The sequence below is a fragment of the Dermacentor silvarum genome, chromosome 4 (genome assembly GCF_013339745.2).
Source record: "Dermacentor silvarum isolate Dsil-2018 chromosome 4, BIME_Dsil_1.4, whole genome shotgun sequence".
NCBI lineage: Eukaryota > Metazoa > Arthropoda > Arachnida > Ixodida > Ixodidae > Dermacentor > Dermacentor silvarum.
Window position 1 is genome coordinate 215,142,418 of NC_051157.2, and position 27,149 is coordinate 215,169,566.

Below are 27,149 nucleotides of genomic sequence, written 5' to 3' on the forward strand. Positions count from 1 at the left end.
CGGTTACCGCGTCTTCAACCAGCCTTCTACACCACCCCGTATGCTCGCCAACAAACTCTACCTCCTCCCGGTCTTTCTCACGTTTTGGTGAAACACTCGATTCCAGCGACGCAAGTACCAACGTTTCACCTAAATACAGTGACTCGCGAAATCACAACAGTTATTGTGCAACTTGGCTTCCAGCCAAGTTGCACAATAAGTTGTGTCGTCGGTGTACTGGAAACCTGCTCCCGGTGACACGGACGCATCATGGCTTGCCCAAATTCCAAACCTCACTCCCCATATTTGTGTCATCGGCGCCGACTTCAATGGCCCACATCGCGCGTGGTGCTATGCACACGATAGTGCCCGCGGTTCATCGACTTTACAAGCTGCCGAGCGAGTTAATCTTTCATAGCTCAATTTGCCAAACAGGCCCACCCGCTACCTTCTATATGCGGCTGAATCAGCCACCACACCGGATCTTACCTGGCTCTCTCAGAAACTTACGGGTATGTGGAAAGTCCTTGTATACGCCAGGGGCAGCGACCATTTTCCTATCCGAATACAACTCACGGCACTGAGCGGCGCAAAGGCCAGCTCACCTGTTCCCATTATTAAGTGAGACGCATTCAGAGCTGCACTCGGAGATCTCTCCCCAGAACGGCCATTGTTTGACCGCTTGCAAGAAGCCAGACGTGCCGCCACACATACTTTGCAGCTTACCGACTCCACGCCAGTCCCCGACCAACATCTCAACTTTCGGCGGCCAGGCAAGAAGCCCAAGATATCTCGCCCACGGCAAAACCATACCTGACAGAATTCGCCCTAACCGCGCAACTGCCGACTCAACCGAATACGCCAACCGACTGGCTCGTGAAAATTGGCAGCGGCATTGTGAATCATTGGACAGCCACACAGGAGCCGGACGCGTTTGGCGCACCTTCACAGGACTATCCCAGCACACCCGCCTACACACAGCAGGAGAAGACCTAGCTCTTTCCCTCCGAATCACCGCACAAGAAGTGGCAGACATCGCCGGAACCGCTTTTTTCTCAATGAGCCCCCCACCCTCATACGATCCTTCAAACATAACTTCGAACCCAAGTCCACCTGCGATGGACGATGGGATGAACTCACCCTTCATCAAGGCGGAACTTCATGCTGCACCACTTTCCATCAACACGTCAAGCGCACCAGGCCCGGACGGCATTGCATACGCAATCCTCCGCAACCTTCCAGATAATACCCTCGAGGAACTTCTTGCTCTTTTTAATCAGGTTTGGGACAGTGGAAAGCTGCCTGATTCATGGCAGCTATCAACGGTCATCCCCATTCCCAAACCCGGAAAATCACCCTCTATTCAGAGCAACCTTCGGCCTATATCTTAACTTCCCAAGCTGGTAAGCTTCTAGAAAAAATGGCACTGGGTCGCCTTGACTAGCACGTCGAAAGCAACAGCATCCTTCATGCCTGCCAGACTGGCTTCCACCACCGGCACAGCACACAATACAATTTGGCACTAGTCTCACAGGACCTTATACACTGCCACCCTCGCTAGGATGAGAAGCTTTTGGTTACGGTCGACATACGCATGGCGTTTGACTCCGTACCTCACCCCTCTATCCTCGCTTCCGCAGCTCTCCCCGGTATCACAGGAAACCCTGGGCATACGTACGCGGATTTCCCTATGACCGTGAAATTCAAGTCGCTGTAGGTCACTCTCCGCACCGAAGAAATCACGAGTGGCAGTGTCGCAAGGCGCAGTCCTCTCACCGTTGCTGTTCAACTTGGTGATGGCACCATTTTGCTATCTCCTGGCTGATATACCTGGACTTCGCTTCAGTGTGTATGCGGACGATGTCACAATATGGACTAACGGAGGTGCCGACAGCGACCAGTGCGATGCCATTCTGCTGACAAAACTAACTTCATAGTAAAGTATTATTGCGCAACAAAAAGACTTGGACGGGAGAGAAGAACACACACACCAAGCGCAAACTTTGAACTAAATTTATTGTGTCACTGAATCGGTGCGAATCTGAATGTGTGAAGCAGTATAGACTGCGCATGCGCTGTCTATACTGCTTCACACATATAAACCGATTGGTTTATGTATTGTGTCACTGAATCGGTGTGAACCCGAATGTGTGAAGCAGTATAGACTGCGCATGCGCTGTCTATAATGCTTCACAGATATAAACCGATTCAGTGGCACAATAAATTTAGTTGAAAGTTTGCGCCTGGTGTGTGTGTTCTTTTCTCCCGTCCATGTCTTTTTGTTGCGCAATAATATTTTAGTAATGGATTACCAACTTGCCCGGAATGCTACTCTCATTAACTACGTAGTACTGGTAGAGCACTGCACGGGCCGATTTTTGCGGCCCGGGCCCGGCCCGGGCCCGTTTTTACAATGGGCGGCCCGCCCGAGCCCGATCAAAACTTCTATGGCGAGACCCGGGCCCAGCCCGGGCCCGGAAATATTCTACGTTACCCGCCCGGCCCGGCCCGCCACCCCTTTAACTTAAGCCCGAGCCCGGCCCGAGCCCGACTCGAAACCGGCCCGAACCCGGCCCGAGGCCGAAAAATACATGTTTTTCAGAGTTGAGAAGCCCGAGAATAACTCGCAGAAAGCCCGAGCCCGGCCCGGGCCCGCGTCTAAAAACCCGAGCCCGGCCCGGGCCCGGGTCAAAAAGCACACGCCGTGCCCGAGCCCGGCCCGAGCCCGTGAAAAAACTCCTCTACCCGGCCCGGCCCGGCCCACGGGCCGGGCCGGGCCCGGGCTTTCGGGTAAGCCCGAGCCCGTGCAGTGCTCTAAGTACTGGGCACGAGAGAGTGCGTTCTGCCTCGCAATTTTCGTTCACCTTTGATGGCGAGCAAATATTTCAGCAAGACAGTGTTAGAGTTCTAGGCATCTACATCGGTGCAGTGGTGATGCAACAACATGCCTTCGGAACATCACTCGGACCTGGCATCAAATACTCCACCTAATTCGCCGCATCGCATCCAATAACTGGGGCAGTGAGGAGCGAACCCTCCGTCGTCTCGTGACTGCTCTACTAATCTCACGTGCTGTATACGGCTATAACTTCTACAGTCTTACCCAAAAGCAACGAAAAAAACTGGAATCGCTCAACCATGAAGCCATGAGGGTTGTCACCGGCCTACCCCACTTCACACCCTTACACCGCCTTGCCCAAATGGCCCAGATGAATCCGATCGAGGCAATAGCCGAGGTTGCGAAGCATTCACATCAGTTCCGACTAAGAGCCACGGTATCCGGTCGCAGCATCATTTCGCTTCTTCATCTGCCAGTCCCCTCAGTGCCTCTGCCCTCCTTTCCTTCTCCGTGAAACTGTCCCCTGACCGGAGACTTTGCACCGATTCCCTAAAACGTGAATGCCGCTCACGCAGAGAGGCAGTTGTCTTACGCAGGGCGGCATGAGGCAAAAGTTCGGGACGCTCGTCCCCATCACCACGCTGTCTACACCGACGCCGCCCTCAGTGAGGAAGCTTCAGCCATAGCCTACTATTGCCCACGCACCGCCACGGCCTACTCCTCCTGTCGTCTTCCCTGCAGCGATCCAATAACGGCGGAATTGGCTGCGATATCCGCTGTATGCGACGCCGTCCTCAAGCCTCCTTTCGCAGCCTTCACTCATCATACTGTTTACACAGGCTCGCAGGCTTCCATAAAGGCGTGCTCCCGGCTGGACTCGCGCAATGATGCTGTTCCCTCAATACACCGGGAGATGCCAATCGCCGACGAGGCTGGTCACACTGTCCGTCTCGCATGGGTACCAGGCCACGCTGGGGTCACTGGTAACCGAATGGCCGACTCTCTGTCAAGGGAGCTTCTTTCCTGCCCCTCAGAGACGCGTTCACAAGTGTCTGACGGCCCATACCCCATGGACCCGGACGCGTATTTCCAATTGCTAGTAGATACAGCGCTCGACCGCTGGCGCCACGCTGCGCCGCTCGCGCGTACCATGTTTCTAGCCGCCGCCGTTGGAACGGCGGAGGCGTTGACGGAGAAAATGCTGGGCTGGTGGTGACTAGCCTGCTGTTGGGATCGGTGGTATTATAAACGCTTCACTGTTTTGATGATCCAAATATAATCTCACTATCAGGGAGGGAGCAGTCTACCTGACTGGAGCAGTATATTTTTATTTGGGGTGTTGCGGAGCGCAGCGTTGCAACACCCCAACGCCCGCCGCTTCGCGTCGGCGCCCGGCACCACGGCTGCCGCTGTGGCACCGGGGTTCAACCGACCGCGCTGGCAAACAGAGAGGAAAAAAAGGAAAAGCGGGATATTAAGAAAAAAATTCGAGCCAGAGCGGGACTCGAACACGCGGACGCATGATCCCGAAGCGAACGCCGTAACCACTCAGCCATACAGCCACTTTTTTCTTTATTTATTGCATGGAAATATTAGTAGTTATATGCGAAAATTAGTTGTGTTACATATACACATACATGAAAAACAAATTCACACAAGCTAGGCAGTCCAATGAAAGTTCAAAAATCGGGTAAACAAACACAAGCGTCCAGATACGAAATCCATTCCGGAACGGGGTCAAAGGTTGTAACCACACTCCGCACTTGAGCAGCCTCTTCTCGAAAGACAGACCTTGTCGTGCGGGGTGGCTCGGCATGTCTGTCGATCATTCGGCTTCTCCATAATGAATACAGCCCTAATAACATAAACAAATCATATGGTGCATTACTGATTGTCTTTTTGAAAGGAAGGAACCGGATACCGTAAGGTGTTAGAGGAAATTCTTTTTTGATAGTTCTTTGTAAAATGTCCCAAAAATAAAATGCATCACGACAAAGAATAAAGCAATGTTCTATTGTCTCAGGTTGGCTGCACAGTCTACAATTTGTATTCCACGGTACATATAATCCTTTCTCATGAAGCCATGTTTTAACTGGCAGGGTGGAAGTGTGCAGCTTAAAGAAAAATGTTTTCGCTGCTGGCGTTATACACATTCGACGAACAAGGCAAAGAACATCTTGACCAAATAAAGACAGATACGGCTTTCGATACGTAGGTGCAGGGAAAAGGTTATTTACAAGTGCTATATTTAGCGATGTTCGATCAATGCTAAATAAATATTCTAACGTGAATCTGGCTTTTAAAAATGAGATAGTATCCACGAGTTCTTTTAGGAAGCCCCATAACGGCAGTTCTTGAGCAGAGTTTGTCGTGACAAAAAGAAAAGGGAGGTGTGAAGCAAGACGTGTTCTATTAACTGCAAGGAGGAAAGGATGACGGACATTTTTAAGGTAAAATAATCTCATGACCAATTGTCTCACAAACAAATGCACAGGACTGAGACCTCCCTTCTCAAGTGGAAGAAAAAGATTATCCCTTCTCATAGATTCCCATGATGACTGCCAAATAAAATATGCAAATATTCTGTGGAATGCCTGAACATGGATGCGGGAGCAGTGCAAGACCTGCAGAACATAAAGAAGCTTAGAAGCAAGGAATATATTGCACGCCTTAGCTCTTGCGAAAATGGAGAAGTCGCGTCCCTGCCAGGTTGTCACCTTTCGACGGATTGTGGTTATCGCGGATGTCCAATGAGGTCCACTATTACGGAAGTTATCGAGAGGCACACCAAGATATCGCAGCGAAGACTGATTCCAATGAATATTCGAGAACACAGAGGAAGTTAGAGCCCACATGCCTAGCCAAAACCCCCTACTTTTATCAAAATTTACACTAGCTCCTGCCATTTCACAGAAACGCAAGGTAGTGTTTATTGTCTCAGTAATACTGGGCTTATCAATGCAAAAGAAGGCAATGTCATCCGCATAAGCTAGAACTTTAATTTCTTCATCTACATACCTGTATCCCTTAATGCTTGAGTTATAAAGCACGCTTAAGCAAAGAGGTTCCAAGTATTTTGCGAAAAGTAAAGGCGAGAGCGGACAACCCTGACGGACGGATGACTGTACCTGTATTACACCTGAGAGGGTACGGTTCACAATTAACATTGTAGTGCACTCTTTATAACAAAGTGCTATACCATTATATAATGCATCACCTAACTGCAGATGTCGTAGTAATCGGAACAAAAAACTGTGCTGAACCTTATCAAAGGCTTTGGCGAGGTCAATCTGAAGAAGAGCTACTTGATCCATGCTACCTTCTAAGCACTCAAGGACTGAACGTGCGATATGAATATTTGTTTGTATAGAACGTCCTCGAATTCCACATGTTTGATGGTCACCTACTAATTTAGCAATGACTGTTTGCAACCTATTTGTAAGTACGTTTGCAAATATTTTATAATCGACATTACATGATGATATCGGCCTATATCCGTTTACACTCTTTAATATTTCATTATCAGTACTCTTTGGGATTAGGGTCGTATGGCCCTGATAGAAAGTCGGAGGAAGCTCACCATGTTTATAAGCGTCTTTGAAAACCTGCTCAAGAAAGGGACACAGAAATTCCTGAAATTTTACATAAAACTCGGCACTAAGGCCATCAGGGCCAGGTGTTTTGTTTTTCTGCAGAGTTTCAACAGCAAGCTTAATTTCTTCTCGAGTTATTGGCTCGTCAACGCTGACTCGATCATCATCTTGTAATTGTGGCATAAGAGAAATAAATTGATCGGCTTTTTCTTCGTAACCCTGCTGAAGCGTAACTGCAGTGAAAAGATTTTTATAGTGATCTTCAAATATGGTGATTATCTGCGACGTTTCTGTATATATGGAACCACCAGATTCAATTTGTAATATTTGCTTTGAAAGCGCGTATCGCTTTTCATCACCAAGAGCCCTTTTCGTGGGCTCCTCATCTGTGAAACGAGTTGTGCGTGAACGCACCACTGCTCCTCTGTACGCTTCCGTCTCATATTTCTGTACCTCTGCTCGAACTGTATTTATCTCGTCGCTATACAACCCTGGCTCCTGGCTTTCGAAAGCGTGCAGCTTCTGAAGTAGATTATAAAGGTGATGTTTTTCTGCATTTTTTCTTTGAGACAGCTCACATGAAATAGCAATCACTTCATTTTTTACTCTCTGTTTGAACATTTCCCATTGAGCAAACAGTGGGAGCTGTCGACATTGCGTTATCTCTCGAAATAATTCTTTCACTTTGTTTACGAATGTTTCCTCTCGTAAAAGTTCTGTGTTAAGTTTCCACAATTCCCAATTTGGAGTAAACTTGCGAAACTTTCTGGGACTCCATGAAACAGCCACTAAACAATGGTCTGTGAAAAATATAGGCTTCACGACGTAGTTGTGAATGTGAGACCAGAGATCCGTCGAAACATACACACGATCAAGTCGAGCATGAGAGACGCCTTGAAAGTGCGTGAACCGCACGCAAGAAGGCGTGTAGGCTCCTACGTCTATTAGATTGTGGTTTTCCAGTAATTGCGGAAGCAAAGTTGCACTTGCATCATAACGCTTTGTTAGGTATGAGTGGTCTCTATGATCACAAACACAGTTAAAGTCTCCCAAAACTACCAAATCTCTGTCAGTGCCTAGGAACGGAGCAAGAGACAGAAAGAAAGCCTTCCTTTCGCTCACTTTAAGGGGAGCATAGACACAAATAAACCGCCAATTACGGGAACGAAGAGAGAGGTCACAACATAGAAAGCGGCCTTCCCCATCAACACGTAGCGACAATGAAGCGTGATTCAACTGCTTTCTAACTAACAAAAAACATCCAGCGGAAGCACCACACGCTTGGCTAACACACACCTCATAATCTGGTTGAAAAATTTGCAGCGCAAGGTTAGCATCGGTAGCAGATGAAATCTTGGTCTCTTGCACTGCACCAACATCAATTTCATGCTGCCTAAGCACGTGGAGTAACTGCTGCTGACGCCTTATACTCCGCAGCCCAAGCACGTAAAGTGTCGCTACACATAAGGGGAGGGTGAAGGCGGTAGCCATTTTTCTCACCTAAAGCTTTTGTTCTTCATCACCCTTGGCCACAGGTAAATCTGTGGTCTTGCTCCCTTTGCACTTCTTTATAGAATTCTCCTTACTTCGCCGACAAAACCGCCGCGGCACACCATCACCAGGGGAGGGAACCCGTTGAGCACTAGAAGGCACAGTCTCGGGTGCCTGTACTGCACTCCCCGTTATTTCATCGTTGCACGGTGCCGGACGCTTCCTCGCTTGACTGCTGTCCATCGCCTCTTCTTCCTTGTCACCATCGGGGGGCTTTTCTTTAAGGTTTTCTAGATCATGTGTGCAAACCGAGTTATTGCCAGTAGCTTCGCTTGGGCTGCTGTGGCTGCTCGGCATTGGCTCTGGAGACTCCTGTTCTTCGTCCCTGATGCCGCCTGTGGCTTCTCCGGTAGCATCGACTATCTCTGTAGCATCCATGAGATGGTCCAGTTGTGGCTCTTCTGCGCTGTGTGGCCCAGAACGAAGCTTATTGGCATAGGTCGATACACACGAGTCCACCGAGTGACCAAATCGGTGGCACTACAAGCACCTCGGCGTTCTGCATTGTCGACGGACATGTCCAACACGCTTGCAACGAAGGCACAGCGGAGGCCTGCCGGGGATAAGTACCAGGCACTGGTGTCCATAAATGGACATAATGTGTGGTATCGAGCTTACGGTGACAGTATCCTTGAGCACCAAGGAAACCTCCAGGTTTGTCGTCACCCACTGTTCCATACCAGTGCATCTCCACACCTCTCTCTCGACAGACTTCACCTGACCGTACGCCTGGAACGCCTCTTCAACACGTCGAGCTTCAAGATGAGGCGGAAGCCAGAGTAACTTGAGCTTGATATTTTTAGTCTCCGGATCTATGACCATGCACTTCAGTCCTTTGACACGGAGCTCACCACAGGCGACGAGTTTATGTTTCGCCGCACTACTAGCGCAGGTAACCATCCATACATGGCTCATCTGATACTGTCCTACACCTATAATATCTGCAGTATCCACTACTTCAAGCAGAGCGTCTCGGAAGTCAGGAGCACGGTATGGTCTGCCACTCAAGTCCGCATGAAGAAAAATGGAATTAAGCACATCGTTACCGGTTGGTAGACGCGGGAGGACAACTTTGTAGCTTGCATCTTCATTCAGAAACGGAGTCGGCGATCCTCGGCCTGAGGCCGATACGCTGTTTCCAGCAGAGAGCATTCCGAGCACAGCCGTTCCACTCGGCTTCTTCTTCTTCAGAGAAGCAGAAGACAGAGAGCCGCATACGGCGGATACAGCGGATACAGCCACACAGCCACGCTTCCCGAGCTTGCATTCATGCGAACCATATGATTGCGTTCGAGCGCCCTCAGCGAAAGAAACACCCTAGAAACGCGGTACGCGCGAGCGGCGCAGCGTGGCGCCAGCGGTCGAGCGCTGTATCTACTAGCAATTGGTGTGTTGCGACCCGGACACAGTCCTGGCAGAGGCGAAGGCGGCTAAAAGGGCCGCGCTCCGGAACATCCTCCCGGAAAATCCTACGCCTCTGCCGGGGAAGTTTCCTCGTGCTGAAGCCACACGCTTGGGACGCATCATCACGAAGACAGCAGTGACACCAGCCCGCCGCGCCATGACGCGCCTCCATACCTGGCAATCAGCCACTTGCCGCTCATGCACAGGGAACCAGCTTCTGGATCAGAATCATATACTCTGGGGCTGCTCGGCTCTCGCCGAGCACCGGAGAAGAGGGATAGCCACCCTCCCCCCTACTCTGAGGCCTCAGGCTTTGGACGTCTGGTGCCTTCCCACTGGTCACCCCGAGAGACGGAGCCTTATATTCCAGTAATTACTTCAATTTTTACAAGTCAAAAATGATGAATAATATTTGAACCTCCTCCTTTACCTCTCCCCCCGCCCTGATGGATTCACTTCAGGGAGCCGAAACGTTTTATGATTTTTTAATAAACGTTCTAACATCACCAACAACAACACGCGTCTGAGAACGCGTGAAGCTATCACGTGGTTGGCTCGATGGTATAGAGATGCTTGCTTGTGCGGTCGGGCCTAGTTCCGTACTGCAATTAGCGGTACGCCGCGCGCGTTTCACGGCATGTGTGCGTGGGTCTTTACTCTCACTTTAAATGAGAGGTATCAATACCGACGCCCATCATATTACGGAGAGAAAAATATATGTTATTGCGATAGCATTACACGTGAACCTCACACACATCGCCAAAAAAATGTGGACGAAACCCCAAGGCTGTGCTGTCCAACATGCACAGCGTCTCACAGCGCCAGGAGTCACGAGAGAAGAACGCGAGAAACTCTCACAGGATGCACGCGCCAGGCGTTTCAGAAATATGCGTCATTTTCTTCTTCAATAAAATCCCTACTACTACTACTACTACTACTTATAGGTATCTTTCATCCACATTAGAGGTATCTAAAGGTGTGGTGTGCATGGGGAGCTTACGGGACAGCGCCACGTGTGCACGAAATCAAAAAAAAAAAAGAAATGAGGTATAGAAACCTCGCTTTAATAAGATAAAGTACGTGTGCATGGGATCGCCTGTAATACAATTAACAAACGCGCGCTCGCTGTCGAGACGTCGCAATCATTACAATCTACGTATGCTGTCACATACTTAGATTGTTGTGGAGCCAGTTAGCGTTCTCATGGTTCAGGCCTAGGTCCTTCCTCCATTTCTTCCTCATTTCATTTTTTTCTTTCTTTTTCCTGCGGGACCCGCGCGTTTCCTTCCCATTCATAGCCGCGACTTGGATGCATCGAAAGCATTTGGTAACCGTGAAAATTGTTCATAATTAGAGTCATCCACACCAACGAGAATCATGGTAGCGGGGACACTGCTGTACACTTCAAGCGCAAGACAACGTAGCGTTAGCGTCGTTTAAACACGGCCTTCAATTATTAAACATACAAAAAAATATCTGTTGACCTTGTTGTCAAAGGTGACTAAAAAGAACAATACCTCAACGCAATTTTAACATTTTATTATAGCTTTAAAACAGTTGTCTCTGTAGTGAAGGCAATAATGAATTGAAAAATTTATTGGAGTGCACAAAAATATAATCACCTGTATCATCCTTGGCACTTCAGCGCTCTCTACGTCTCCACCGAGTAGTATCTTGGACAATTCGGAGAAGACCTGCATGTTAAGTTCTGCAAACAGGAATAAAATACGTATCAGCAGAAATATTAGAAAAAATAACGGTGCTTTAGTTATAGTGGTTTCTTCTAGTGAGCCTACAGTTGACACCGTCTGTCGATGCAAGCCGTTTTAGGGTTGGCACAGCCGAAAGAATGGGAAAATGATAAAAAGAATAAGTACAGGCGGAAGTTAGCGAAAAAAAAGAAAGAAAGAAAGAAAGAGAGAGAGAGAAAGAAAGCAAGAGAAAAGAAAAAACAACAACACGGTCATTTTAACTATTGGCGCAGCGCTTAATTTTCTCAAAGCATCTGGAAGCATGTCTCAAATTATAGAGCCCATGTGAACCATTGTTTCTTCCAATGTTAGTAGTGGGAGCAAAAATTGTCCTTGCTTTGTGGCATAAAAATTTGTTCGCTTGTATTACCTGCGCATCTCAATTGAATGTGTCCGTTATTAAAAAAATAAATAAACAATTTCACTGAATACAACCGCCTTTTTCGAAACGTTCGAGATTGTGAAAGGTCATAAAAGCTGCTCATCGAGGTGCAGATGGTCGCAGATGTAATATAAGGCCTTGCACAATGCGCACGTCAACGTCATCATCGGTTATGAATACATTTCTTGAAACAAATATTTATATGAAATATTCTTTTAGTCAAGCGGTGTGTTAAATCCTATAAAAGTAGTGAAGAAGCGCACAATGGTGTTTACATGCAGCGCGCAAGCTCAGGTAATGTTTGTGTGTTTACACACATAATAATGTTAACAAGTGCTTACAAGCTATGCCAAAATGCAAAGAACAGATCAGGCGGATACAGTGTGACACACAGCGATTCCACGAGGACGAATGCGATGTAGGACGCTTGCCGAGAGAAGAATTGTGAGGACAGGTGTGAGCACAGAGGTGTGGGACTCCAATCTGTCTGCCCTTTGAGTACTTTGCACCTTGTAATAGTAAACAACTTCGACAGAGGTCTGTATGGCTGGGCGAGAAATACTAGCAGCGAAAACTGTTCCGCCAAGGTTCTGAATTTCCCGACGTTCCTGGACGGCGCGGTCCCTTCCATAGGGGGTGACTGAAGCGGCCGAAGAAACAGCGTCCTTTGAACTCCGGTCTTCCTTGTGTTGTGATTCCTTCTCTCCGTAGCGTCGCGAAGGCCGTGGGAGTACACAGGGGGGAGCGACCCCAACTAACGATTGATGTTGCCGTGAGTAGTTTTGAGTGTGTCTCGACTTAAGCAATGGCCTTCTCACCGTGTTAGTCACGGTGTTGATCACGTGATTTAAATGCCTTGTGCGGCCTGACCAGCATTTAAAACCGCTAACTCTTTTCACTTTTACAGAGATAGGGAAGGAATACTCGCACAATGTCGCTTGTGTGTGTATATTTACTGGCACCCTGTTTCAAATAAATAATTTGCTGAAGTTAGCGCATGTGATTATCCTCGTTTTGCCCCCCCCCCCTTTTTTTTTCGCGCTTCACTTGCCTTGTGTCGTACCAACAAGGCCCGAGTTTCTACCCTCCTCAAAAATGTCTAGGCCTTTCATCAGCACGCTCCATTGACGCTTGCGCTAGTGTCATTTCAGGGTACATTTATGATCGGGATTTAGCGTGGTTTTAACGAAGAGAAAGACGAAGATCCAGAGCATTGCAAAAGAGAAGACGAGGTCCATACCTGATCGCGTTTCCAATTTGCCTAATTGAAGTGTCTTGCCCTGTTTTATTAGTTTCTGCTGTTTGTGCATCGTGAGAATATTATAATGCCATTGTTTCAAATTAAAAACAAAATTGTAGAGTATAGCTGGCAACCTAAAGGCGACATTGAATAAGATGAAACATACAAACCTCCGTTGGCAGTGCCAAGTACTTGTAGAATAATAAGGTTGTAGATCGATGAAGAAGCGAAGGCGCCAACCTGAATTGATGTTGGCTGAAAAGAATTAGCAAACAATATCAGAAAGAAGTGGATAGTTTTAAGAATCGCCACTGTGTTACTTGCATACGTAAGCTGGCCAGAGATGCGAGAGTTCCGGCGGTTTATGAAAAAAATGAATGTATGCAGAGCCCCTGGGCGCATATTCATGGAATTACTAATAACAGCAATTGTTAAGGTGTTTTTGTGGAAGGTACGCAAGAAGGGAGATGTCGAACTCATTGCGGATGTGTTACACGCGAGCAGCCAGAAGCGGCGCCGTGCGCAAGAACTGGCGATGCACCTGGGTGGCCGACGGTTCTTCTTCTTCATTAAGCAGTACTAGAGTGTACTAGAAGGGGGAGTGGGTCCAGCGGACGCCTTAGCAAGCGGCGAGGGTGATGCAAAAAACACGGAAAATGCGGCGGCGCTGCCGTCGCCTTCTTCTGAATCTCTGGCCAATAAAAGTTTGCTACGGCTGTTTCGGCAGCGCTCATTGGTTGATGCGAGCTCGTGGACTGAGTAGCTGTCGTCTGCTCGACGCATCGTCGTTGTTGCGTCGTTTGCGCTCTTTCCGCCGCTTTTTTTCCCATTTTATTTACGATAGATCGGTGGGGAATAATCTCAGTGTTACCGCCACCAAGTATCCGCCTGTCAAAGCTCAATGCAGCCGCGGTAGGGTCTCCGACGCGACAAGCGTCCGGCCGGCGAGCGGGGCCGCTCATTCGGAAGAAAGTGACGGTGGCGCCACCTGGATTTTCAATAAAAAATGCCTCAGCGCAGAGCCCTCGTTGGACCTACTCCCCTAATCTAGTACACTCTAGCAGTACTCAATGGGCTCCTTAAAAACTCAAAGCTAAACGTGGGGCTTTTGTGCATGAACTGCTCCTGGTCTTTTGTTCAGAGGGATTAAGTTACTATACACCAAAATCTGGCTACACGGCCGCTTTCCGACTCCGTCAAGAATTGTGGTGACTGGCTACGGAGCTACTCAAATTTTTCATAAAATCGTTGATGCCATTGGAAAACTACAGCGGCATGGCAATAATGTGCAAAAAGCATACACGTCGCCCCAAGCAACTGTGCACAAGCTTTACGAAATAGCCTGAGGTTTTTTCTGAGTGCAGCCAGTAGTACGCTGCTATATATATTATTTTCGGGCCTCGTGCTTTGCGTTACATCGAAAATAATTTAAAGTTTATTACTGAACTTATAATTATGGCCTTGAAAATCTAGATGCTAAGCGTAGAGTCGCTGCTAGCACTGAGAAAGTTCACATCCACCACATAGTGTCCTTGACTAGCTAACTCTCGCGTAGCCAGGGTACAACTTTCCAGAAGCATTCATTGTAGATGTCATGAATGTTTTGCATAAGTTCTGAATATACAATCGCAGCCATCATGTGGTGGAAAACGAATTTTCCTTGGCTTCTTTATTTATTTTCCTGCTGCTCAGCAGAGATCCTTGCTTCCGGAGTTGTTTGGCGCACCTTATGGGCAATATAGACAGCTTAGGTATTATAACGAACGAGTAACAGCGCAATGACGAGGACGAGACGAGAAGGTGACCCACACATTGCGTTGTGTGTGTCGCCGTCTCATCTCGTCAGCTCGAGCTGTTATTCGTTCACGATGGATCAGGACAAACAAACCCACCAACAAGCCTTAACTGTACCAGCCGAGGCACTGAACACCGACAATCTACCTAATCCTACTACGACTGCGCATCAAGTTGTCGGGTTTGACACATCGTTTGACACATCGTTTCACGGTGCCGACGACTATCTATGGAGCCTGCGCGGTTGGAGAGCCACGCCTGACGTTCACGTGATACCAACGTCATCTACGTCTTCTACATGGGTGTACTTAAGAGACTGCACTGCACGGATCACGACCAGTGGGCACGGCGGAAGCACCGAGACCATGCGTCTCACGAATCCCTTCTTGTTTATTGTGCAGGCCGTCCTTTTCATTTCTTCACCTGTACCAGCCGAGGCACTGAACACCGACAATCTACCTAATCCTACTACGACTGCGCATCAAGTTGTCGGGTTTGACACATCGTTTGACACATCGTTTCACGCTGCCGATGACTATCTATGGAGCCTGCGCGGTTGGAGAGCCACGCCTGACGTTCACGTGATACCAACGTCATCTACGTCTTCTACATGGGTGTACTTAAGAGACTGCACTGCACGGATCACGACCAGTGGGCACGGCGGAAGCACCGAGACCATGCGTCTCACGAATCCCTTCTTGTTTATTGTGCAGGTGAGGCAAGACTATTTGGTTCATTCCTACCGTAGCAATAACGTATGCCTCTTGCTTCTGCCGTGCCCACGGTCCATTCTTGATCTTACATTGATGATGTATCACTGTTTTGTTAATTTGTTACCGTGTTGTGGAGACATTGAGTCTAATCCGGGTCCGTCTACTGAAGACATTCTTAAAATCATACGCGACGACATACGAGACCTCAAGCAAACGACAAACAGTAAATTTAGAGAGTCTACCGACAAATTGAACGCTATTGACACGAAATTAGATAACATAGCTTCAACGGTCACCAAATATACAAGTAAGGTTGATGCCTTGCAAGAGACAGTTGACAGCCTGCTTTTGAAGATTGACGACCTCGAGAACCGAAGCAGACGCAATAACCTCATCATTTTTGGAGTAAAGGAAGCAAAAGGGGAGCGAATTGCCTCTCTTGAGCGGACAGTATCGAAAGATATCCTCGAGGACCTGCTGAAGCTGCCCAACGTAGATATTGAACGAATTCACAGAATCGGTAGGCCAACAGAGAATAAGTGTCGTCCAGTGCTTCTCAAACTTTTTGATGGGAGAGACAAATTTAGGATTTTGAAGAACTGTGGTAAATTGCGAGATACGGAATTCAGTATTTCGGAGGACTTTTCGCCTAGGGTGCAGTCTATCCGTAAGAAGCTTTGGGCAAGTACCAAAGTAAACAGGTCGAATGGGGATAAGGTCACCCTTGTTTTCGACAAGGTTAGAATCAATGGAACCCTTTACTTTTGGAATGAGGCGCAGAACGAACTTGTCCAGTCTCCTAGTCAATGACCACGCTCTTGGGATGACTGCACCCAACATTGCAATCCAAACAACCCCCAACCACAGCCAATAGTTTCTCAAAACCGAATAGCTTTATCCTTAATGAATGTCAACGCTAGAAGCATTGTAAATAAAACCGACGATCTGGAAGGTTTACTCATTGCCTATGATCCCGATATCACCGTGGTAACAGAGACTTGGCTTCACGATAGCATAGATGATGCAGATGTTGTGCCTGTAACGCATGAAATTATTCGGCATGATCGCTGTTCAAGAGGGAGAGGAGTGGCACTTCTGATGAAGAAAGGCATTCAGTATACGCTGGTCCCACACAATAAGCAGATTGAAATGGTGTGGATAGCTACCAAACTTTCCTGCCAAAACGTACTTATCGGAGCTGTCTATCGACCACCCAATGCTGACATCTCTATGTTGGAGGCACTACACGACTTTCTGTACAACAAAAAGCGCTACAGTTGCATTATAATGAGTGGCGACTTCAACATGCCTAATATAGATTGGGACTTGATGTGTGCTACTTCAACATGCCAACACGCGGATATGTTGCTAGATATCGCATATGCATTCGATCTACACCAGGTAGTGCATACCCCAACGCGCCAAACTGCGGTATCGAGTTCGATTCTTGACCCCGTCTTCATATCCGAAAACGTTAGTCAGCTAGGTTATACTGTCGATGTCGTGCCCGGCATATCGGACCATTTCTCTGTCCTTCTTAAAAGCCAACTGTGGCGTAAAGCTGAGCGCAGCAAGCCAAGGCCCTACTATGATTTCAATAATGCGGACGATGTTAGCATATTAGACTTCCTGGAACAAGACTATGATTTCTTTTTGCAGTGTCACAGGAACTTTACAACTGTTAACAGTTTGTGGTTGCACTTCAAATGTGCGGTGCGTCATTGCATGAATAAATACATCCCGAAAAAACACAAGAGCAAACGACGAAGCCCCTGGATAACGCGCGAAATCCTTCATCTAAAGCGGCGCGTAAAACGACTATCGTCGAAAAAGCACAGAGATAGCGGCACCTTGGCTATGCTGCGATCGGATTTGCGTTCGAAAATAAAATCGTCCAGATTCACTTTTTTCAACGTCAAAATGCACAGCTTCCTTTCCAGCGACCCGAGAAAGTTTTGGCTTCATTTGACACAAAAGAAGGAACCAGTTAGTAAATTGAAAATACATGATAAGGACGTCACTGACCCAACCTGTATAGCAACGGCATACAACGACTACTTTTCGTCTGTTTTTCTGCGCAGTGCCGATAACAATGTAAATTTCAGCAACGCATCTACGTATGAACTTCCAGAGCTACTAATCACAGAAGAAGGTATTTTTTCAGCATTGCTTAGCTTAGACATTAGGAAATCTTCGGGACCAGACGAAATCCCAAATGCATTTTTGTTTAGATACGCGGAGTGGTGTGCCAAGTATCTTTATATTATTTTTACCGAAAGTTTGCAGAAAGGAGAAGTTCCTTCTGACTGGAAAATAGGTAAAATTATACCGATACACAAATCTGGCGATAAGCTCACAGTGACTAATTATCGCCCGGTGTCGCTGTTGTGCACAGCTAGCAAGGTATTAGAACATTTTCTTTTCAAACATTTAAGCAGCTTCCTAGAAGGCAACAATTTTTTCTTGAACAGTCAGCACGGATTTAGGCGCGGCCTTTCAACAGTGACACAGTTACTTCACATTACTAATGATTTGTTTGCAGTTCTTGATAATAGTGGCCAGGTCGACATAATCTTTCTAGAGTTTGAAAAAGCCTTTGACCGCGTGTCGCATTCCAAAATGATATTAAAACTAAAGCGTTTCTTTAGAAATGAGCGTATTCTGCGATGGCTTGACTCTTACCTAACGCAACGCCAACAATATGTTCAAATAGGTGACTCTAAATCATCAATGGCTCCAGTCCTTTCAGGCGTTCCTCAAGGGTCCGTCCTTGGACCATTACTTTTTCTTGTATATCTGAATGATCTCTCGCTTGACACTGCCGTACAATGTCGATTTTTCGCGGATTACTGCGTTGTTTATCATGCCATTCAAACTAAAGATGACCAATTACTATTAAGCAATTCCCTAACATCAATTTCTAAGTGGTGCCAGACCTGGAAAATGAGCCTAAATATCCCTAAGTGCTCCCAAATGACCGTAACAAAAAAGAAGAGTCCACTATCGCATGCATACAAAATTAACGACGTTGGGATTACGCTTGTCGATACGTTTAAATATCTGGGGATTGAAATATCTCGCGATTTAAGATGGAGTGCGCACATTCAAAACATAGTTTCGTCAGCCTCAAAAAGACTATGGTTACTTCGGCAACGTCTGAAGTACTGTACGAGCAAAACAAAACTAGTTGGTTATACTTCACTGGTGCGTCCACTGCTTGAATATGGTGATATCGTTTGGGACCCGCACACTAAGACTGATACAGATAAGCTGGAAAAAGTCCAAAAAAGAGCACTCAGGTTCATTTTTAATGCCTACGGAAGACAGGTGTCACTATCCGATCTCCGTTCAAGGTCTGGTCTTCCAACACTGGAGGAACGCCGTAAGTTACACCGTCTCAAGATGCTTTACACGATAGTCAACGGCCAAACTAAAATGAATTTTGACAATTACTTACAGTTTAACACGTGTAGAAGTACCCGCGGAAAGCACGAACTTACCCTTATTGTACCCCAGGCTAGAACTGTCGCTTATCAATTTTCGTTTTTTCCTAGAACGATAAGAGACTGGAACAGGCTTCCACAAGAGGTAATGAACAAGCGTACCATCGACTCTTTCTTATTAGCTATTTCTCAGATGTGAGCGAAGCACGCAATTCCTTTCGTACCGAATTTTTATTTCACTCGTGTCTTTAGTTTCGCAGAGATTGTTGTGCGCAGTAGCGTACTAGTATGATCTGTGTTGCACTGTGTTTGACCTTGCTGTGTTCGAATTTTATTTCGACATTTTCTTTGCTTGTACGGTGTCCCTTTTCTTTTTTCTATACCACTCCTGCTTTGGCTGCCAAAAAGCAGCTGGCAGTATTGTCAAATAAATAAAATAAAACTTAGGTATCAAGGATACCCCACACAGCAGATGGTTCGTTGTACCTGCGTGGGTCCTCGATTGCTTATAAGGTGCGAACGAGCATTCATAATCTCTAGCTCGGCTTTGTAGACTGCCCTACCAACCATGAAGAAAGAAAGAAAAAGAAATAAAGAAGCAAACAAACAAGCAAATAACCATTCTTGAGAAACAGGATCAATTTCACGCATTTAGACGCTTTTAGTAGGAACAGCTTTACTTTTCATGTGAATGTTAACAATTAAATGTCACCATTCTCCTCGTCTTCCTAAGCGGCATAATTTGACTTCTTACACAGCACTTGATGGCTGAGGTTCTATCACTCAAGATTCATTAGCATGGGCGTACTTACTTAAAACATATTTGAGAAGCTTGCCAAAGTTTACCGCTACTACCTTCCCTTGATGTTTCGAAAACAGTGCTACTTTGGGCTGCATCTATAACCCGAGGTTTACGAGGTTGGTCAAGAAACTTGCTATTAGTGTATGCTCAAAGACAGGCCCGATGAAGCATAGAAGCTGGCGCATCAGAAATTGAAACTAGATTTATGCTTCTTATGAAGTACCTTTCTTGTTTTCGTATTTTTTCGAGTTCCTTGTATTCCTCTCTTAGAAAATAAATGCACGTTACGGTGCAAACACTCAGGAATTATGTGCTCGTAAGCATTGTTGTTGTTGATGACAGATGTCAGAAGGTCACTGTTAGTAAGATGAGCATACAATGCTGCTAATAAGTAAAACACTGCACCGAGCTATTCAGGCACATTAGATGCAAAAGCTGCAAGCCATTATTATGAAAGACTGCTCGTTTTCAATTTCGCTTGTACCTTTTCAGCCACCAGTATTCTAAGCATGCAAACTGAGAAGACATAATTTTAAGGAAAAGTCCTACTTCTCGAAGGTGATGAAGGTTGCAGCCGAGGTAGTTGTACATCTGCGTTGCAGTTGTCATTCCGTCTACCGAAAGGCGCAGATTGGTTGCATTAGAGGCGACTTTTTCGAGACCCTTGTCGACAGTGAACAGCAGCTGCGGAGGGCAAAACAAACAACGCATCTGGCGTATATGCTTAACATACGAGCGATGTTAACATATATATACTGATACATAAAGAAGGCCCTTCAAACATCCCAATGCATAAACAAGTCAGTTACTTCCCTATTGCAAAACCCAGTATCCAATGCCCAGTGCCATGCCTGATTATGGGCCCAGTGTCGCGCGCTGGATACTGGGACGCTGGCAAGGCGCGGCATACTAGGAGGCGCTGGACGCGGGGTACTGGCGCGAAATGCAGCTCTAGAGCGAGAAATACGTTTTGCCTGGCTACCTTATATATTTTTTCGAGTACAGAATGAAACAGAGAACGTTGTAATGCAATAAAAAAAAGAAAAAAAAAGTTAAAAAAAATCCGCCAGGATTCGGACCTCCGCCCTACAGCTCCCGATCCCAGTATCTTACCACTACGCCACACCGATTTTTTTTTTATTTATTGCCGGTCTTTGACTTGAGAAACAAACAAATGTGCACACATTCAAATATCACATTTGGTAGCAATTATACAGGATGCAAGAAAAAAAGGAAGGGAAAAACATACAAGCCGCATGTCCATGTTGGACCGGCGTTGTCACATTAAAAAAGGTTCTAGCCTTGACAGCCAATCCGGCACACACTCTTGCGTTTTCTATGCTTCAATAAATCTTGCAATGCATTCTTTGAAATCAACACGTGCGGGCCTAGCGTCAGGATCACAGTGGTACCCTGCCATTCGTGCGCGCCATAAACAGTGGAGCGCATTCAACATGATAAAGTCGTAGGGCACCCCGTCGTCATCCTTAATTGCTAGAAATCTTATCCCGTGGGGGTCCAGCGGCAACTCCTTCTTGAGTGTTCGCTGTAACACATCCCAGAAGTAAACCCCCTCCCAACAGTGCAAAAAGACATGGTCTATAGTTTCGGGCTTCTTGCAGATCAAGCAGTGCGCGATCCCCATGGTACAATACAACCCCGTTCTTTCATAAAATTCTTGACGGGGAGCGTTCCGGTGTGAAGCTTAAAGAAAAAAGGTTTTTACCCCTGGTGGTAGCTGCATGCGTTTCACGCGTTTGAGCACATCCTGTCCTGGCTCTCCACTGTATATGGCTCTGTATAATGGCACTGGGAAAAGTACATCACAAATATCTCTGTACAGTGTTTTGCTTTTCACTTCACTGAGATAATCATTCGAAAAACTCACAGACCGGAAGCGTACACTATCGACCACTTCCTTGAAATACCCACGCAGTGTTCCGGTCATGCTTTCCGTAGTAACTACATGTTCCGGCAATGCGTCGCTCAACCTTAGCTGGCACACAGTGCGCAGAAAGGGATCACGCACATCGCGAAAAAACAAAAATCGATTTACCAGCTGTCTAACAAAAAGATGAACCAAGCCCACACCCCGTCCTTCACCCTTCTGAACAAGTTCGTTCGGCTACACCTTTCCCATGTCGAACCCCAGATGAAAACAGCAAACACTCTGTGCAGCTTTTGCACGTTTGCTCGAGAACAATAGAACACTTGCATGACGTAGTACAACTTAGATATAAAAAACATGTTACACACAGTCGCTCTTGCAAAAATAGACAGGTTAGTACCTGTCCATCTGTCTGCTTTTTCCTTTGTCTCTTTAGTCTGGCTCCTCCAGTATTCATCGGTACTATTGTAGCGGTCGAGGGGAACACCTAGATACCGTGTCGGAGTTTTCACCCAGTTCACGTTCGCGAAGTGGTCCGGTGCAGACGGCCACTCCCCGTGCCACAGCCCGAGAGATTTGCCCCAATTTACTCTGCTGCCGGTTACATCACAGAATTGTTTCACTACATTAATTGTTTCGGTTATACTTGATTTGTCTGTACAACACACAGCAATGTCATCTGCATACGGAAGCAGCTTCACTTCTGTCGCTGCTAGTCTAAAACATCGTATTTTCTCATTTTGAGTAATCGCCAGACACATTGCTTCGATATAAATAGCAAATAGAAGCGGACTGAGGGGACAGCCTTGGCGGACTGAACGCAAGATGTTAATGGGGGCCCCCAGCGACTTCTTAACAATTAATCTTGTTGTGCAATTCTGGTACGCCAAGGCCACACCCTCAGTGATGATGGAACCGACGTTAACGTGATCCAATATGGCAAACAAAATAGCATGAGCGACACAATCGAACGCTTTCTCGAGATCGAGCTGGAGGACTGCAACACCACCATAGGTGACGTCACAGCACTCGAGAACACACCGCATCTTATGGATGTTCGCAAAAATAGATCGCCCCTTGATGCCGCAAGTTTGGTGGTCAGCGACTATTTCCTTGATGACACCTTGGAGTCTGGTGGCTATAACCTTCATAAATATTTTATAATCAATGTTTGTTATTGATATGGGCCGGTAGGATGAGACGAGTTTGAGTTTATCTTTTTGATCGCTGTTCGGTATTAAAATGGTGTGAGCTTTCCCAAAAGAAGGTGGCAAGTTGTTCTGGTCATAGGCGTTATTAAAGACGTCTGCTAACAGAGGGGCCAGTTCGCGTTTGAACACCTTATACCACCCAGCACTGAGACCATCAGGTCCGGGTGACTTGCCCAGGTTCAAATTGTCTATTGCTTTCTCGACTTCTTTCTCGGTTATTTTACCTTCTAATCCATCTTTGGTGTCATCATCCAATCGCGGCATACGATGAAGAAAGTCAGCTTTAAACCCCTCTACATTGGCTTCCTGAAATGCAAGGAGCGACTGGTAGTACTCAAAGAAGGCGCGACCTATGCTCTCGTTGTCGTCAATAACAGTGCCGTTCATTAAAATCTTATCGACGTTGGTTCGTCGTCCGTAAGCCTTCTCTAGACCGAGCGCCCTTTTCGTGGGCATCTCCCCCACCGCTAGTGCATCGGCACGTGCTCGTACAATGGCCCCCTGATACCGCTCCTTGTCGAACTGTTCGATTTGATCTTTGACGTTGCGCACGTCGTCTTTATACGCACCAGGCTCTTTGCACTCAAGCGTTATCAGCTGCTTAAGTAGTGTTCTTAAACCCTTTTCTTTCACTTCCTTTTCATATTTTAGGCAGCTGGATCTTTCTAAGGCTTTCATTTTAACATTTTATTTGAAGCATTCCCACTTTTCTAGCATTGTTTCCGATGTATCATCGCGTAATTGTGTAACCATATCACGTACTGCCTCTACAAATAGCTCGTCGTTAAGTAACTGGGCATTCATTTTCCAAAGATCCCACTTAAACGCATGTCGCCTCTTCTCTATACCTATGTGATATTTTACAAGACAATGGTCCGAAAAGGGCACTTGTACAACGCAATAGTCGTATCATTTTGGAATCGCATCCAACGAACAGTACATGCGATCCAATCGCGCATGGCTACTGCCCTGATAACGCGTAAAAGTCACTTCACGCCCCCCTTCGAGACACTCAAAAACGTCGTCCAGTTCATTTTCGTCTATTATTTTAGCCAACACATCACTACTTCTATCACGCACTCCGGCATTGTTGACTCTGTCTCTAGTGCTCAGCACACAATTGAAGTCGCCTAACTCAATTACGCGCTTATCACACCGGACAAACTGTTCCAGGTTCGAAAAAAATGCGACACGCTCATCCACTAAATTCGGCGCATATACGCATAGTACGCGGAATTCAACATCACTCATAACAAAATCACAAAAAATAATCCTTCCAGACGGACACGAAAATACACTTTGCATCTGCAATCCCGGCATCTTCTTTACAAAAAGAAGGCAGTCCCCAGACGTGCCAATTGCATGACTGACCGCAGCAAAATACCTAGTCGTGAAACGTCGCACCATGCTCCCGGTCTCCTCCTCCCCTTCAACTTTAGTTTCCTGGACGGCTAGTACGTCTATGTCGTGGTCAGTCACCAACCGTAGGACCTGACTTTGCCTACGACTAGCCGCCAGCCCTCTCACGTTTAACGTGGCGATACTAGTGTTGAATTCCAATGGCGGAGCCGGAGCAGCCGACGGACTCCGCGAGCGAGCACTCGACTCTGGCGTAGAGCAACGCCTCCAAATCCGCGAATGGAACACAACCTGCGCCGCCGGAACAAGGCGGAAGCGGAAGTTCTATCCTTCGGGCGCCGAGTTACCCAGGATACATTGCGTGTTGTCATTCCCTTCCGCTGTTTGCTCCCAGCACCGCCGCACCTGTCACTTGTCTTTTCAGCGCCGTTCACCTGTTGTTGTTCACCTGTTAAGCGCCGTTCAAGTGCGGACTGGATATGTCGCCAACCGTGCAGCAGCTTTTGCTTCCTATGGTGAGCACACAGGATGCGGATAAACATGGTAGGTGTCTTCGCAACTAGAACACTGTGCTGCAGGTTCAATGCAACGCACGTGTTGCGTGGAGCGATTGCCTCCACGCAATACGTGCGCTTTCAACAGTTGACGCTTTATTTCAATTGCGTATATATAGTTGCTTTACTGCTGATACGTTCGTTTCACTCAAACGCATTGCATCCGTCATTGTATTGTGCATTTGCATGTGTGTCCGTGGAGAATGGGCACCCACGCCGCATTAATGTTTTTGCACAAACACAGCTGTAAAGGCAACTCTATAATCGGAGGCAGCGTGCGCGTCATCTAGTGTCGGTGGAGGTTGGCGACGCCAGGTTCGTCGCGTTACGGTGGCGCGAAAACCAGGCCAACTTGCTCGACGAGACGCGGACGGGGTTCATTTTTGGTGACGAGGCCGGCGCGAAATGCAGCATTTCGCATCTCGATGCTGGCTGCTGCTGGGGTACGCCGGATACGTCGGCCGCGCCTCGCGCTGGACTATAGAGTGCTGAGATTTCGCTGTCGTAGCGTCGCCGTGCTGAGCGCGCTCGCGCGTCTACGCTACGTCGGACTATAGTGTCCTTACAGCCAAACGTAAACGTGCGCGCGGCGCCGCTGTATTTCCACGAAGCTGCGTCATGGCGCTGAAGCAGTTGTCTAGCTTTATATGTCGGGAAGAAGCAATGAATCAGTGTCACGTGCCTGAGAATTTGTCTCCCACGAAATTTTAGCAGAGGTATCAGTGTGAGGGCATATTCTGCTGCCCAATGGGGTCGTACTGTTATCTAGGTCAGGACGGTAAGTGCATCTAATTTTCGAATTGGTCTCATTGCCAGAGAAATCAGCAAATTGCTTTTCCTCAAGCGTCACTGTACGACAGTGCTGAAATTTTGATTAACAGCCACCTGATCAGGAACGTTGCATCATGCTGAGCGTGTGTAATGTGTTGAGCAAATATTTAACTTGAACGTCACCGTGCATGTTTACATGAAATTATTCGAAATTTCGTGTTGAGATGAGGTAGCGCAGCAAACATCGAGTTATTGTTTTGTTAAGGTGTTAGGAAGTCTGACATGGCTTAACCTAATTGCTTACGTAGTTGCATGAAATGCACGTGGTGGTTCAATGTACTGCAACACGTCACCGAACACAACTTGTTTGTGGTTATGTCGCTTCATATATGCCACCTATATTAATCCAGCGCAATGAATAATATTTCATTTGATTTTTCCCATCAAGAGTGCCGGAACACAGCCAAAAGAATGAGCAACGCAGTGAGTACTTTTTATTTTATATTATTATTTATTAAATACTGCGGACACGTGGTCCAAGCAGGGAGGGTGACATATGGTACATACAATGAAAATCAGATTGATAAAGCAAACAGAGCAATGAAAATACAAGATTAGGAAGTGGATTCAATCATACAATTCCATTCGGTTGCAGTTCGCAGAAAAAAAGAAAACTTATATGTGTTTGTTCTTGCAAAGTAAGGGGTTAAACCATGCATCATGTCTGCGGTGGCGTGTAGTTCTGGTCGATAACTGCGATGAATGTTCAGATGGTTCAAGGGATAAATTGTTGGTGTAAAGTAATTTAAGGAATTCAAGTCTGTTTCTTTGGGATATGCAGGTGTGACACCTCTAGAACTACCTCATGCACTTTTTGTTTGCAGGTACAGGCTGTGAATGGACAGCCGGAGAAACCAAACTGTTACTAGACTATTATGAGCAGTATTTTGCAGATATTGGTCCGATGAAAAAATTCAAAAATAAAAAGGCAATGTTCGCCCGCGTGGCAGCAAACATATCAGAGGCACTGGGAGTTCCCAAAACCGGTGAGCAGTGCTGTAGCCGCTATAAAACTGTCATGCGAAGGAAAAGAAGCGCTACAGCACACAATAAGAAATCTGGGAATTCCCCGTGTGATGTGCCGTTTGAAGACGAAATAGCGAGAATACGCTGGCTAGACGACAGCCTCGAGCCCGAAGAGCTGAGGGACAGCTCTGGCGTTGTTGCTGTGAAGGGGCCGGCCAGCCAGGCGTCGGCCAGCCAGGCGTCGGCCAGCCAGGCGTCGACCAGCCAGGCGTCGACCAGCCAGGCGTCGACCAGTCAGGCGTCGACCAGCCAAGCGTCGACCAGCCAATCGTCGACCAGCCAAGCGTCGACCAGCCAAGCATCGACCAGCCAAGCGTCGACCAGCCAGGAGTCGGCAAGCCTAGCGCCGAGCCAGGCATTTACAGAGGAACCTGTGGCCAAAAAGCCTAAGCCCTCGGGTTCCAGAATGCTTGAGATGAAAGTTTTTTTTGAAGAGATGTCAAAACTTCAGCAAGAAAAAGAAACAAAACAAGCTGCACGGGAACAGCAAAGAGAGAAGCGCCACCAACAGAGGCAAGAATACAAAGAGAGTATTCGCCAAGAAAAAGCGAAGCAACACGCCGAAAAATGATGCTTTTAAGCCGTGCTCTTGGCCTTGAGGGCGAATAAAAAAATTCCAGTGTGAATGTCAGCATGTTAAAATAAAAGTGTATAGTGCCAAACGTGTGCTTGTGTATTTAAAGGGGGCTGCGCGTTAGTACACATACCGCAGCCCCCAACTACTGCATGGACTTGATTCACCAGCTCGATGCAGCTTTATTTCGATGCACCAGCTCCAATATGGCGTCG

The 27,149-nt window shown here is 47.0% G+C and overlaps 1 protein-coding gene across 5 annotated transcripts in view; it reads right to left on the bottom strand.

The window, feature by feature from the left end:
- Nucleotides 1-27,149, bottom strand: part of LOC119449227 (putative phosphoenolpyruvate synthase) — a 614,437-nt gene that overhangs the window by 125,843 nt on the left and 461,445 nt on the right. For all 5 annotated transcript variants that reach the window (XR_007466614.1, XR_007466613.1, XR_007466615.1 and 2 more), the window contains exons 26-28: nt 20,041-20,175; nt 12,910-12,994; nt 10,989-11,074 (exon numbers count right to left, since the gene is read on the bottom strand). Coding sequence is in view for 2 of the 5 variants with exons in the window: in XM_049666356.1 (XP_049522313.1) it covers nt 10,989-11,074; nt 12,910-12,994; nt 20,041-20,175 (306 nt within the window). In the remaining 3 variants the exon portion in view is untranslated. The remainder of the gene's footprint in view (nt 1-10,988; nt 11,075-12,909; nt 12,995-20,040; nt 20,176-27,149) is intronic.